Source organism: Porites lutea, chromosome 3 (genome assembly GCF_958299795.1).
Source record: "Porites lutea chromosome 3, jaPorLute2.1, whole genome shotgun sequence".
Lineage (NCBI taxonomy): Eukaryota > Metazoa > Cnidaria > Anthozoa > Scleractinia > Poritidae > Porites > Porites lutea.
The window spans coordinates 17,019,963-17,034,962 of record NC_133203.1 but is presented as its reverse complement, the minus strand read 5'-3'; the positions used below and the strand labels follow the sequence as shown (position 1 = coordinate 17,034,962).

At 40.9% G+C, this 15,000-nt stretch overlaps 1 protein-coding gene and 1 pseudogene across 1 annotated transcript in view; both read left to right on the top strand.

Annotated features, from left to right (window-relative positions):
* Positions 1-4,822, top strand: part of LOC140929928 (uncharacterized) — a 6,224-nt gene extending 1,402 nt beyond the window's left edge. Inside the window, exons 3-4 of the mRNA XM_073379613.1 lie at positions 1-278; positions 3,972-4,822. The exon at positions 1-278 is cut by the window's left edge and continues 262 nt beyond it. Coding sequence (XP_073235714.1) covers positions 1-278; positions 3,972-4,525 — 832 coding nt within the window. The 3' untranslated portion in view covers positions 4,526-4,822. The remainder of the gene's footprint in view (positions 279-3,971) is intronic.
* A 2,174-nt stretch (positions 4,823-6,996) lies between these two features.
* LOC140931699 (uncharacterized) lies at positions 6,997-13,112 on the top strand (annotated as a pseudogene).
* The last annotated feature ends 1,888 nt before the right edge of the window (positions 13,113-15,000 follow it).

Here is a 15,000-nt window from a genome sequence, read left to right as displayed (position 1 = left end):
TGTTATGGCAGCCCGTAGAGAAGTAAACAGGATCATTCCTGCTGATATTGGTCTCCGAGAAAGCTCATCTTTAGAACATGCTGCTATCTACGATCACCTCTCCCCACGACTGCAGAGTTTATTATCTGACGCCAAGAAAATAAAGGAAAGATTTCTCTTCTCATTTTGTTGGGCCAAGAACTCAACCATCTGGCTGTGGAAAAATGAAACCTCTCGTCCGATTGTCATTAAAAATTCAACTGACTTGTCCAGTCTCACAGCTCGTCTAGGATCTTCTGGTGATGTTACTACTCCATAAGAACATTAACGAACAATCTACTAAGGTAAATAAAACACTCCTAAGCGAGCTTCCATATTTCAATTACAGCGATCTAATTTCCGCACATGGCCAATTTAATAATTCTCTTAGTTCCTCTCTTCCTACCAAAAAATATCTTGATCGTCTCCCAAGTTATTACGACCTTGATTTATTTACTCTGAATACATTCTTAGATAGAAGCTCCGACTCCAACACTTATTACTCTAATACAAGATGTAAATACTTCTCTCCAAATAGTTTTTGTGATCAAAAAAGTAAGTTTGCTACTAATCCCTATCCAGATTCTAATATTTCGTTTATGCACACAAATATCCGCAGCCTAAAACGTAATTTAGAAAATTTTCAAACTCATTTATTAGATTAACTAGATTTTCATTTTAATATCATAGGCGTAACAGAAACAAGAATAAACAGCTCGACTGAGAACTTAGATTTTAATCCTTCGATTTTGTATTATAATTTTGAATACCTGCCAACGCCTCTTTCAGCTGGAGGTGTAGGCATGTATATTGATGAGCGATTTCAATATCAAACAATAGAGAGGTGTTCTAATGAAGCCTTCCAGGCACTTTTTATCGAATTACATCTTCCCAAAAGTGCAAACATAATATGTGGAGTATTGTATAGGCAGCATAATTCCCCTGAGCGTTTTCAGGAATATTTTGATTCGACAATGGAAAAGCTTAGCACCACTGGAAAACAGATTATTCTTATGGGTGACTTTAATATAAATCTTCTCCATGTTCATACTAGTACTCACGCCCAAAATTTTATGCTATCTTTGCAAAGCCTGAACCTGACTCCGACAATCGACAAACCAACAAGAATTCACAACAACTCTTACTCATTAATTGATAACATCTTTATTAACAGTCTAGAATATAGTATCTGTAGTGGAAACATAGTCTCGGATCTAACAGACCACTTTTCTCAATTTTGTATACCAAACTTTTCTACTAATCGAGATCTCTGTGATCAATCGAAATCTAAGCGGTTAACTCGTGACTTCTCAAACTACTCAGAAACAAAGTTCCTAAGTGAACTATCTGAAATTGACTTAATGGGTACAATTTGTAATAAGACAGACATAAACAAATCATTCTCTACATTTCACAATAAACTGAACAAGCTCCTCAATAAGCACGCCCCATTAAAGCCAATTTCAAAACGCAGTCTAAGAAAACAACAAAAACCCTGGATAACAAAAGGCATCAGAAGTTCAATTAAGATCAAGAATTCACTCTATTATTCTGGTGACAGTAAAACCTACAAATTTATCGTAACAAAATACTGATGCTCACACAAATAAGTAAAAGGAATTTTTTCCACAACTATTTCGAAGATAACCTAAGTAACATTAAAAAGACTTGGGAAGGTATAAACAATCTTTTAGGTCGCAAACGTAAAGCTATCAAACATATCACCTCGCTTAAACGCCTGGGATCTGATCAAATTTCATACGATTCCTCTGACCTTCCTGACAAAAATCACGTAATGCTGATTCTTTCTTTTTCAATCCAGTAACACAAACTGAAATTGAGTCCGAAATTAAGAACACGCCATTAAACAAGGCTCATGGATTGTATTCTTTCCCCACTCGCGTCTTGCGATCAACAAGACATATTCTTAGCCACCCCCTATCTGTACTAATCAACAAGTCGGTTGAACATGGAATATATCCCACTAAATTAAAGCTTGCTAAAGTAATCCCAATACACAAAGCCAATGACGATTCTGACCCATCCAACTACAGACCCATATCACTACTTTCAGTCTTCAACTGAATCTTTGAAAAAATGATGTACATTCGCTTGAAATCATTTCTTGAAAAGTTCAGTATTCTCTATGATTCACAGTATGGATTTCGTGAAAAGCGGTCCACTGAACATGCTATCTTGGAAATCACCAATCAGATTCAAACTAATATGGATAGAAAGCTGTACACCTGCGGAATATTTATTGATTTACAAAAAGCTTTTGACACAGTCGACCACTCAATACTTTTAAAGAAACTTGAACATTACGGTATACGCGGGATTGTGAATGACTGGTTTATTTCCTACCTTACTAGTCGCAAGCAAATAACTGAATTTGGCCCCTCAAATATATCTAAGAAAGCGACAGTATTATCTGGGGTTCCCCAAGGATCAGTCCTAGGGCCTCTGCTCTTTCTTGTTTATATAAATGATATTTGTAACAGTTGTAACCGAATGAAGTTTTACCTACTCGCAGACAATACGAATCTTTTATATTAAGATAAAAACCTAAAATCCCTGGAATCTATGGTAAACGATGAGCTCTGTAAGCTCTACGACTGGCTAATAGCGAACAAATTATTTCTAAACATTAAAAAATCTAATTACGTTATTTTTCGACCAAGACAAAAAAATGTCAAATACGAAGTTAATTTAAAAATATTCAACCATCATACCAACTCTTACACACCTTTGGAACGTAAAAGTTATGTTAAATATCTAGGCGTGCTTATTGATGAGAACCTCTCTTGCAAACATCATATTTTAAATATAGCCTCTAAAATAAGCACATCGATTGGCATTATTGCTAGGCTAAGACATTTCGTACCACTTAATACTTTACAACATATATACAGATCGTTGATTCAACCCTATTTGTTATATGGCATAACAGCGTGGGGCCAAGCAGACAAAATCCACAGAAACAAAATCCTATGTCTTCAGAAATGTGCCCGTCGCCTCATGTTTTTTGGTGATTATAAAGCTCACGCAGTACCCTTCTTCATTTCATCCAGTCTACTACCTCTAGATCTTCTTTACTTCAAGTCAGTTGTCGTCTTAATGTATGACGTCTCAAATAACACATCGCCACCTCAAATACGTAATTTATTTAATTACCAACATAATATTCATTCACATAACACAAGATCATCAACAAGAGGCAACTTCTTTCTCGAATACTCTAGATTAGACAAGCTAAACATGTCTTTTTTAAGGAACGGTGTTAGAGTCTGGAATAACCTATCTAATGAAATTCGTCAAATGCCTAAAGTGAAATTTAAACGCAACATTCACAATATGCTCCTTCAGAAACTCTTGGAGGCGAATGAGTATATGGATCTATTGGATTTGAATATGTCTTGAAAACTAAACTCAGTTCATTCTATTAGCTTTCTATCTACATTATCCTTCCAGCTTCCCATGTAATCTGCCTTATTTCTCCTGAGAATCTTCGTTTTTTTCCCAAATGTTATTAATACTAGTCAGTATACAGTATTCACCTTATTTTAATGTATTGTACAATAATAATTAATTTTACTTAGTATTGTAATTGTATTGTAATTGTAATTATTCACTTTGTATTTAGTATTCAGCTTATTTTAATGTATTGTGCGATAATAATTAATTCTATTTAGTATTGTAATTGTATTGTAATTGTAATTATTCACTTTGTATGTAGTATTCAGCTTATTTTAATGTATTGTACGATAATAATTAATTCTACTTAGTATTTTAATTGTATTGTTATTGTAATTATTCTACTTAGTTTCAAGCCACTGCTCGCCTCGAATAGCTATAGCTAACTGCAAGCAGTGGTACATCATATTTTGTATTTTTCTCAATTTTTCTTAATAAACTTAAAACTTAAACTTGAAAACTTGAGCAACACCTTAAAGAGAATTGGGAAAGATGCCTCAGTGATGATAATATAACGATCCCTCACAGAATTATTAGAATATACAACCAAAGAGGTGATTGTGTCAAAGTCATGCACACCAACTTTTTGGACACAGAAAATGATGATAATAGCTTGCAAATTCAAGAAGAAAGAGAGGATGAAACAGCTGAAGATTCTATGAAAGATTTTCTCGAGGTGGAGGATAATGAGAACACAGTAGAAGTGACAGGACTGGAAGAGATAACCACGCCTGAGGTTGAGGATTTGTTGGTTGAGTGTAGCGATGATGAAAATGATGATGAAGAACTGCAACCTCTGAAGACATCAGTTTCTTTGTCACCAGCAATTAGTGAAAGCATCTCCAGATACAATCGGGACCAAAATGTAAATGGCTCTGAAGAATCAGAAAGATGTTCACCTGAAACAAGCCAGCAAAGTGAAAAATCCCTTCCCCATGACAGAGGAGACAGCCCACAGCAGAAAGAAATTATAACCAAGCTCTGTAAAAATGTAGCCAGAATAGTTGGGGAGACTGATTGCGTTTTTAAATAAGATTCAGCAAGACAAAAGATGAAAAAAAACCCTGCAAGTGACTTTTACTGTAACAATTATCAAAATCTTCTAGCACCAGTACAGACACAAATCCTGGCACACCACACTGCACTGAAGAAACAACACAAAGAATGGGAAAAACAGCACTACCATGACTACAACTGCTCTGAACCAAGTTTAGAAGACCTCAAGAGAGACAAGGAACAATACTCCCGCTAAAAAAACTTGATTCTATGTAAAGAACTACTAAAGCACTGGAAAGTAACCGTTCATTTGTGAACATGAATACCTGTGGCTGCACTAATTGTTCACCTAGTTATTTATTCTTCCTCACATATTAAAAAACTGAAAGGAAATAAAATTTTAATCCACGTGTAAATTGTACAGTGTATGTATATAAATAATATTATTGAAATACAAAACGTAAACATAATATTCTTTCTAATTTAAAAGTTTTGCCATCCACTGAAGGAGCAATTTTCCAATGATATACTCGCTCGTGTATGCAATAATACAGCTTATCGAAGCCGAACTCCAGTGTTTAATAAAAGGTTCAATAAAAAAATACTTACCTTCATCATTTGCTGCCAAGAAAAATATCCACCTCCTAAGCATCGAAAATAGAAGAACTTTCATGCCATACATGCTGCCTTCTCCCGATTCTGACGAAAAACCTATAGTCTACTGGTAAAATAAATCGCTGCCGCTGCCATTTTGTTTAGGAGAAGCAAACAACGGCCTCGTCACCAGTACCCTCTCGAATTTTGTGATTTCCTCTGTAACCTCGCCAAAACAAAAATTGGCCCAGGCCTTAATTCTCTTGAGTATTCTCAATGCCACTCATTTTCATTTTGATGGCCGCTAGCACTTCTCATTTTCTACCCGCCGCTATTAAATTTTCATTTTATTCTTCCTATGTTATAACTCTTCTTTGTTATCTCTCACTCTTTCTGTTACAAATGTTGAAATTTAAATTAAGTCAAAAGAAAGAATTGGCTTTGTTGTTGTTGCTTTTTTTTATCTCTGAAGTCCAGGTGGCTATGCGATTTACCACCGAAATGTTTGGGTATGTCTATAAAATTTTCCTTCCCCCGACGGGCTGACTCATGACTCCCTTCACCCTTCCTCAGCATCATTGCAGATGTACAGGTGTACAGTGACGTCATAACCAAATTTTCTGACATCAATGGGTCTCCATTTTCTCTTAGGTATGTGACTATGCCCTCATGCAGAGGCTCTGCTATAAATCTATTTTGAGTTGCAGTGTTCCAGCCATAGTGCACCATTGCGTGAATCCGGCAAAAGATTGAGAGATGGCCCCCACCAAAAGCGTTTAAGGGCCATTATAGCCCTTTCCTTCTTTAATTCCCTGGGTTTAAAAATGTCTCTGTTACTTCAACTACAATAATTTTCCAATTAAACAGAATTTTTAATGTAAAGAACAACGACTCCGTACCTTTGTACACAACATGAAAATAAATTGATGAATCCTCTTGAGTTTACCTGATTTACCGTGAGTGGTCTGGAGACCACTGAGCCTTGACTTGGCTTTTGTAATATCTGATGGGTATCCATCATGGCGTCTCGAAAAAGGACGAACCTGACAAACGCATTTTCGAGGTCTATCGAAAGTTTTTTCTCAGTAAGTAACAAAAAAGTGGATGAAGGCGAAGCAGTTTAGAAGAAGCGAAAGGAAGCAGATCTTGACGGTGAAGTGGAAAATGAGATGAAAAAAAACTTACTATTTTTATTGCATACATTCTGATTGTTCTGTTTGCTTTATTACCGAAGATTTCCTCTGTTGTGTATTAAGAGGGATTCTCCATGTCAGCTTCAAATAAACTGCCATTTTCATTTCCTTAACTTTCCAATGGTTTCTTCTCTTTTGCATATTTGAAAGATACTGGTACATTTGCCCTTTCTTGAAATATCTGGCCCCAAAAAATGGGTTGTAGGAGCCATTTTGGCCCTCAAGCAGAAATTTCTGGCTGGAACACTGAGGAGTATGTAATTTGATACTCCCTTTGTTAAAGTTGTACTTGGTTGTTTTCTCATAATCAACTTAAGGTGAAGTCTATGTTAGCTTCACCTGATACTGTAGAGCCTTGAGAGTATTGTAAAAAAAATGTTCATTAAAAAGCCCATTTCCGACTTGTCTGGCGCGTTGAACTGGTACAGAATTTAGCACATCAGAAAGAGGCTAGGTGTGCATTTGGCAAATATGGTGCCCGGGGATGTGGGTTTCTCCAAGTGTAAAGTAGAAAACCTGAAATAATATGTCCCATCATGGATTTCAGCTGAGTGAAAAGCAAAAACTCGAAGAAGTCGTGGAGTCTCTTGATCGGCTGTTGGAGGAAAAGCTACAGACAAACCAGGGACTACTTCCTAATCCTGTTACATTGCGTTGTCGGAAACTCGATAATAGCATAGGGTTTTTAATGTTTATTTTGTCACGAACCGCCAATCTTTGAAGGCGTTTATTTTTATCTGAATGGCAAAGATCACGTTATTCCACGTGTTATTGTGAAATAGAGTACGTTTGTTATTTTTCTGTCAGCAATATCGTTTTAGCCAATCAGCTCATGTTTATTCAAGGTGTGCCATAGATTAGGGTTCGCTCGATTGATGCCAGTGAGAGGTGGATTATTTTTGTAGCAGAAAAGAAAAAACTGTGATTAAAAAACCTGAAAGTGAAGACTGAGGACATTGTGGGCCTTCTTAACCTATTCCCCACACAAGTGGCACCTCCGTCGGGACTATCAAGAATCTAAACCGTGACTAAAATGGAGGAAAAGCAAAAGGAACTCGAGACAGAATTGCAACTACTAGCACTTACTCGCTCCAAGACTGCTGCAATCGTGGACAAGGGCAACCTCGACAAAATCCTTCGTCACAAGGAAATTTTGAAGAAAATCGTGAATTCCATCGAAGATCTCAAGGTAGACATCGAAAAAGCCAAGCTTGAGGCTGGAGAAATCGTCGAGAATGTGCAGAAATGGGGAGCAACAATAGAACAACGCACCGACGAAGCAGATTTGGAGATATCTGATTTAACTCGCAGTCTTGAAGAAGCTGCGAAGAGAGCAGAGGACTACAAGCATGAGAAGGAGAAAACTTTACTCGATTGGCAACGAGAGGAAGAACTAGAGTTTGAAAAACTAAAACTTGAGCAAAAGGCGAAAATTCAACAAACAGAGCAAGCCGCCGCAAAGCCAGCCAGCAAAAGCAACGTGAAAATGTCAAAAATAATCATCACAAAATACAACGGCACCTATGAGAAGTGGCTCTCGTTTTGGAACAAGTTTGAAGCTGAAATTGATTCATCTGATCTGCCAGCGGTCACAAAATTCGCTCATCTGAAAGAATTGCTGGAAAGTAATGTTTGCGAATCAATCGACGGCCTTCCCTTTACTTCTGAAAGCTACCAGCGCGCTAAGAATATTCTGACTTCAAATTACAAGATAAGCGAGATTGTAAGGGCATACATCGACAACTTGAATGCCTTGCCAGTGATAACAGGATCACAGCCACGCAAAATCCATAAATTTTGCCAGACTTTGAACTACAATGTTCAATCTCTTGAGACGCTGGGTAAACTTTCGTCTTGTTTTTCTATGGTGCGTGGTGTGCTTGATAAGCTGCCGGGAATCAAAGCCGAACTCGTGAGTGGAAAAGTAGGATGGCAAGACTGGGGATTCACGGAACTAATACGAGCTCTAGAAGAATGGAAGGCAATTCATCCACTGGAATTAGCTGAGAAAGCTAGCGGAAAACCTCAGGCCCCGCCGCCGCCTCGTCCGCCTCGCCACAGAAGTTTCTACGCGCAAGAACGCGAACCAGCCTGCGCGCGACACGCGTGTGTTTATTGTGATTGCGTGACGCACAGATCTTGGGAGTGCGATAAAATCAAGTCGCCTGCCAAACCCCGTCAAATTTTGCAGAATAAATGGTTGTGTTTTAACTGCACTGGGCCCAAACACAGCGCAAACAACTGCTCTAGTAGAGCTTCATGTGTACACTGCAAGCAAAAGCACCACTCGTCTATCTGTGACAGACAAGTAAGAGCAAGTCAGCCTAGAAATAATGCTGGAGTCGCATTGACAGCAACACAAGACGGGGAGAAGGTTTGCCATCCTATAGCTCTTGTCAAAGTAAATGGCGTAACCTGTAGAGCACTACTGGATACCGGCGCAACCGTTTCTTACGCATCTGGATACCTCTTAGATAGGCTGAAGCTGAGACCAACACGCACGCACACACGCCGTATTCAAACCATCGTGGGAGTGGTTACAAAACGAAGCGAGATCTTCAACGTCCAAGCGAGCGACACGGAAGAAAAGTATGCCATTCCACTGAGCGTGACGAGAATTGACCGTGCCGAATTGCTGTCTGTTGAAAACCCAAATTATGCGGTAATGATAAGCAAGTACCACATCTGAAGGGAGTGTACATGGAGGACACAGACTTGAAGAAGATGCTTCCTGTCCATGTTATTCTTGGAGCGAGTGACTATGCACGAATAAAGACCCGCGAATTCCAGCGAACTGGAGCTATGGGTGAACCAGTGGCCGAATATACTCGCTTTGGGTGGACCATCATGTCACCAGGGACGGAGACAGACCTAGACAGCATGTTCCTAGCGCAAACGGCCTCAAACGATTATGAAGAGCTGTATAGAATGGACGTCCTTGGACTTGAAGACGCACCTAGTGGCGACCAAAGCGTTGTCTACGCAGAGTTTCGTGAACAGCTTAGACGCAGTCCTGATGGGTGGTACGAAGCACGCCTTCCTTGGAAAAGAGACCACCCTCCCCTACCTTCGAATGAATCTGGGAGCTTGAAACGCCTGGGAAGTCTAATACAATGTCTAAAGAAAACAGGTCATCTGGATGAATACGATGCGATAATCCAGGACCAACTGCGCGAAGGAATTGTGGAAGAGGCAGACATGCCAGCCAGTGGGAAAGAATTTTACATACCCCACAAAGCTGTGGTGAGGGAGAATGTAGAGTCGACCAAGATGCGGGTAGTCTACGATGCCTCAGCCAAAGCCCATAGCTCCGCGCCGTCACTAAATGACTGCTTGGAGGTTGGACCGCCGCTCCAAAATAAACTTTGGAAGGTTCTAGTGCGGGGAAGATTCCATCCTGTGGCTCTCGCTGGTGATATCCGCAAAGCCTTTCTCCAAGTGAGAATTCATGTACAAGACCGAGATGCTCTTTGGTTCCATTGGTTAGAAGCTAAAGATCCACAGCGAATTCGGACTTACAGATTCACTAGAGCACTCTTTGGCTTGGGACCCTCGCCTTTCCTGCTAGGAGGTGTGATCCAACAGCATCTGAACACTTGCCGAGATGAATATCCCAAGTGCGTGGAAGAGATTGAGCGTGAGCTATATGTGGATGACATATTATCTGGTGGACCTACTACCGAAGAAGTGAAACAGAAGAAAGCCACAACAACTGAGATATTTGCCCAAGCTACTTTCCATTTGCACAAGTGGCACTCGAACGTGAAAGAGCTGGAACTGGATGACGTACCCGAAGACAATGCAAAAGAACTGGAGCCGGTTACAGTGAATGAGCACGAAGACGACTTAAGCTACGCGAAGCAACAGCTGGGCGTTCAATCTAGACAGTGTGGACTCCTGGGATTAAAGTGGAACAAGTTATCTGACGAAATTGGGGTCCCTTTTCCCGCAAACGTTGCTCAACCGACGAAAAGAGGGATCCTGGGAAAGGTGGCTAAGATCTATGACCCCTTAGGGTTAGCTGCACCTACCACTCTACAAGGAAAGCTGCTATATCGTGAGGCTTGTGAAGAGTAATGCGCATGGGACGCACTGCTATCTGCAGAGCTAGTTCAGCAGTGGAAGAAGTAGGAGAGTTGTTTACCTCAGCAAATTAACTGCCCAAGAGCACTAACGAGTGCGCAACAGCCTATCGAGAACATCATCTTCATGCCTTTGGAGACGCTAGCGGAAAGGGCGTCGCGGCTGCCGTGTACGCCGTCATCAAACAGCCGACTTCAGTAAACCAGGGCCTCGTCACAGCAAAGGCAAGACTGGCGAAGCAAGGGTTGACAATACCTCGCCGCGAACTAGACTCGGGTCACATGGCTGTGAATCTTCTAAGCAACGTACAAGATGCGCTAGAAGGGTTTCCTGTATCCTCCCTACACTGTTGGCTTGATAGTAGCGTCGCACTACACTGGATACGCAGGAATGGAGACTTCAAGCAATTCGTGGCAAATCGTGTCCGAAAGATTAGAGAGCATGGTGACATTACGTGGAGACACGTACCAACTAAGGATAATCCTGCCGACCTTGCTAGCTGCAGTGGACCGGTCACAGAAGAGAAACAACTGTGGTGGAAGGGACCAACATGGCTCAGTGATCCTAGCGCATGGCCCCCAGACCTTGTTACCGTACCCACCGCAGAATCCAAAGTGATAAAGGAAGTCTTAGCCACAGCCCTATCATCAGAAGACGACTTCAGTGTGCTGATGGAGCAACACAGTCTGTTAAAGGCCTTGCGCGTGTGCGCATGGGTGTCCAGGTTCCTAACTAATTCCAGAAACCCGAAGCCAAGAAGAGTGAAAGGACCGCTGACCACCGATGAAATGAAGTACCAGGAAACCTGGTGGACCAGATGAGCTCAAGAGGAAGGCAGAAGTTCGAAGAATTTTGAGGCAGACAAGTTACAGCTTAACTTGCAACCAGACAACAACGGAATACTGGAGTGTAGAGGACGAATCGTCGGTGCATACCCTATCTACCTTCCTGATGGTAACGCATTCACACACAAGCTTGTTCAACGAGCACATCTAGCAACCCTTCACGGGGGAGTTACACTCACAATGACCAAAGTTCGGGAGACTCACTGGATCCCTCGCCTGAGAAAACTTACCAAGAAGGTCATTAAAAGCTGTTGGGGTTGCAAGAGATTTCGAGCTCAAGCCCACCAGTCCCCACCGCCAGGCAATCTACCAACGACCAGAACCCAAGGAGTGACACCCTACGAAACCATCGGTGTTGACTTTGCTGGGCCCATAAAGTATCAGGTGACAAAGAAGATGGAAGGTAAAGCCTACCTAGCCTTGTACGCCTGCGGTCTTACCAGAGGGGTGTACCTCGATCTACTTCCGAGCTTAGAAACAAGCAAGTTCCTTGCAAGTCTGAAAGGGTTTATAGCCAGGCGTGGACGCCCTCGTGTAATCTACTCAGATAACGGAAGCACGTTTAAAGCAGCAGCGGATTGGCTGAGGAAAGCCATGAAAGATGAGAAGTTTCACACCTGCCTTTCAAAGCTGGACATAGCCTGGAGATTCAACCTTAGCCGAGCTCCCTGGTGGGGTGGCCAGTTTGAGAGGCTGATAGGCGTGTTCAAGTCTGCCTTCTGAAAAGCAGTGGGGAACGGAACCTTATCCTGGGGCGAATTATCGGACGTTGTGCTTGACGTTGAAATTGCCATGAATGGACGTCCCCTGAGTTATTTGGAAGAGGACGTCGAATTGCCAGTACTCACTCCAAGCTCCATGCTGCACCTTCGGCTGAGCCAACTCCCAGAGCTAAATGCCTACCACATCGAGGAACCAGATCTAAGGAAAAGAGCCAAGTATCTCTATCGGTGCAAAGAAGCGATGTGGTCCAGGTGGAAAAGAGAATACGTGAGAAGCCTACGTGAGCGGCACAGCAGGAGCGGAGGGAAACAGACCTCCCACCCCTCAGTGGGGGAAGTGGTGATAATTCAGGACGAGTCTCAGAACCGTAACTCATGGAAGCTAGGGATCATGGAAAGGCTGATCGTGGGACGTGACGGAATCGTACGTGGAGCTAAGTTACGAGCTGGGAAAGGAGTCTTGGAACGAGCAGTGCAGCAGCTGTACCCTCTCGAGCTGTCCTGCAACAGAACAGATGCAAGGTTGAATCCTGAGGCCGAACCCTATCGGCCAAGGCAGGATGCAGCAGTCGCAGCAAGACTCCGTATTGCGGATGCTGCTCAGGAAGCAGAGGCGTGAGAACTGTGAAACCAGAACTTCCTCAGGACGAGCAATCAAAAAAAAAAAAAAAACTTTCAGAACATTAAGGATGTGTCCATTAACCTTTTTGTTATGATTTCAAGTGATTAAGCCTAGTAACATTCAAAGAACGCTGAACTGTGATTCAACATGAACACTGTGGACAACGGAATCATTGAACTATGTGATTTGTTCTTTAAGACTTTTCTTCGTTTTCAAATTGTTTACCGTACTTAGGTTGAAGCAGTTTCCTTTGCTTACATGTACTTCCTTGTCGAAAGTACATGGGGGAGTGTGTCGGAAACTCGATAATAGCATAGGGTTTTTAATGTTTATTTTGTCACGAACTGCCAATCTTTGAAGGCGTTTATTTTTATCTGAATGGCAAAGATCACGTTATTCCACGTGTTATTGTGAAATAGAGTACGTTTGTTATTTTTCTGTCAGCAATATCGTTTTAGCCAATCAGCTCATGTTTATTCAAGGTGTGCCATAGATTAGGGTTCGCTCGATTGATGCCAGTGAGAGGTGGATTATTTTTGTAGCAGAAAAGAAAAAACTGTGATTAAAAAACCTGAAAGTGAAGACTGAGGACGTTGTGGGCCTTCTTAACCTATTCCCCACAGCGTTCTTGGTCTCACAATTTAACGAGTATACCTGAATTCACATTTGCTGACTCATATAGCTACTTAGTCAGAAAAGACGACTACTCAGTTGAGAACCTCTGGTCGTTTAAATGCCTACATGGATACAAGCTGTTCCATGATGTACATGTGGAAGATTTACAGTGCTGTCGATTGAAAAACAAACCATTTTCTTACTTTCAGTAAAGTGAAGCCAGCTGAACGGGCAAAAACGGGAGACGGTCAGTCACCTTATAATGGTTTTTTACTTTTGAAATCAAGCGCCGAAGTCCACGCAGCCTATTGTCCATGTAAGGGAAGCAGCGATGGTGCTTGTAAACATGTCACTGCTGCACTTGTTGACTTAACCTAACAAACACATACACTTTAGAGAATTGTCTCTGGAAATGTAGAAATAGAAAAAGTGACTATGCCATTCGACTAGAAGATCTTAATATTGTCAAAGCAGAGTTTGGAAAAGAAGAAAAACTTCATTTGAAACCATATCATTTTGACCCAAGATCAACCCTCACAAATTCGAGTACTTTAAAAGAAAAGTTAAGGCAAGGTCTCAAGCAGGTTTGTCCCGATTCAGTAGCTCTACAGTTTTTGCCTAGCTCAAGTGGATCCGATATTCCCAAAACCTCAGGAGCTGAATACATTTCATGTGATGCAAATGTTGAGCATTAAGAATTAAGAATGAACACAGTATTAAGCCCACGGCCTATTATGTCATTTGCATGTATACAATGATTGCTCAGTTTAACCTTTGTAAATTTGATCTGCTAGATGACACCTTTATGATTATAATTTGAAGTTAATATTTTAACTTCTTTGTTCAGGGAAAATTGTTTTATAGTACACTGGTGAATTTCTGATGTCATATAACAGTTTTCTGCACACACATCCTCAACTTCAACTTGGTCAATACACACAGAAATTGTTTGCATGGTACTGCAAGGTATCTGTCAGAAATAATTTTCATTGTTACTGAAGACTGTGTCATACTGTGCCAACTGATTTATATCTGTATTGAGTGTACTTCAACTAAAAGAGTCATGACAGCTCCAGTAAAAACCCGATGTATCAGAAACTATGGATTAAGAACATCCAGGCTAAAATTTGCCCAAATAAGCACCATACCACTTAAGCCTGGACAAAATGAAAGAGGTTCTTATGTGCAAAAAAAAATTTATCCATGCAATAGTACTATTTAGGACTACATGTAGGTAGCACTAATTATTACTTAACAGTTGGTCTAATGATGTTCAGTTCAGTTCTTTGACTTGTAAGGGTCAATAATCCGCTAATTCAAACAAAGCTCAAGTAGATGCATAATACAGTGTACAGATTATTACTTGTTAATTTCCATGCAATTAGGAATCTGTTCAGCGTGATTTGTCAAGAGACATTCATCGTTTTAATATGTGGGTTTTTACTGCATGATGAATACTGTAAACTTATTATGCCAAGGCTCCACCAGTTTACAGAGTCCACCACAAACAAACAGCAAGTGATTATTAGGGGACAAAGGTCAAGGGTATATTTCCCTCAAATATTTTGAAATCTTTCAGGCGTTCAACCGCCCAATCCACCAGGCCACTTTCTTGTGTAAATCGTATATCAGTTGTGCTACCTGCCTAAAAGTCAGAGAAAAAGCTGAAGTACCCTGAAGGTTGAATTCCCACCAGAGCCTTTATTGTATGATGCTCTTCGTAGTCACTCCAGGTGGCTCTCTGTGCATAGAGTGAAGTTGGTTTTTCAATAACCATTTCGATACAGTCTATTATGATCCTTGTGGTTGGGTACCATTTAAAAGATAGATAGCCTTTA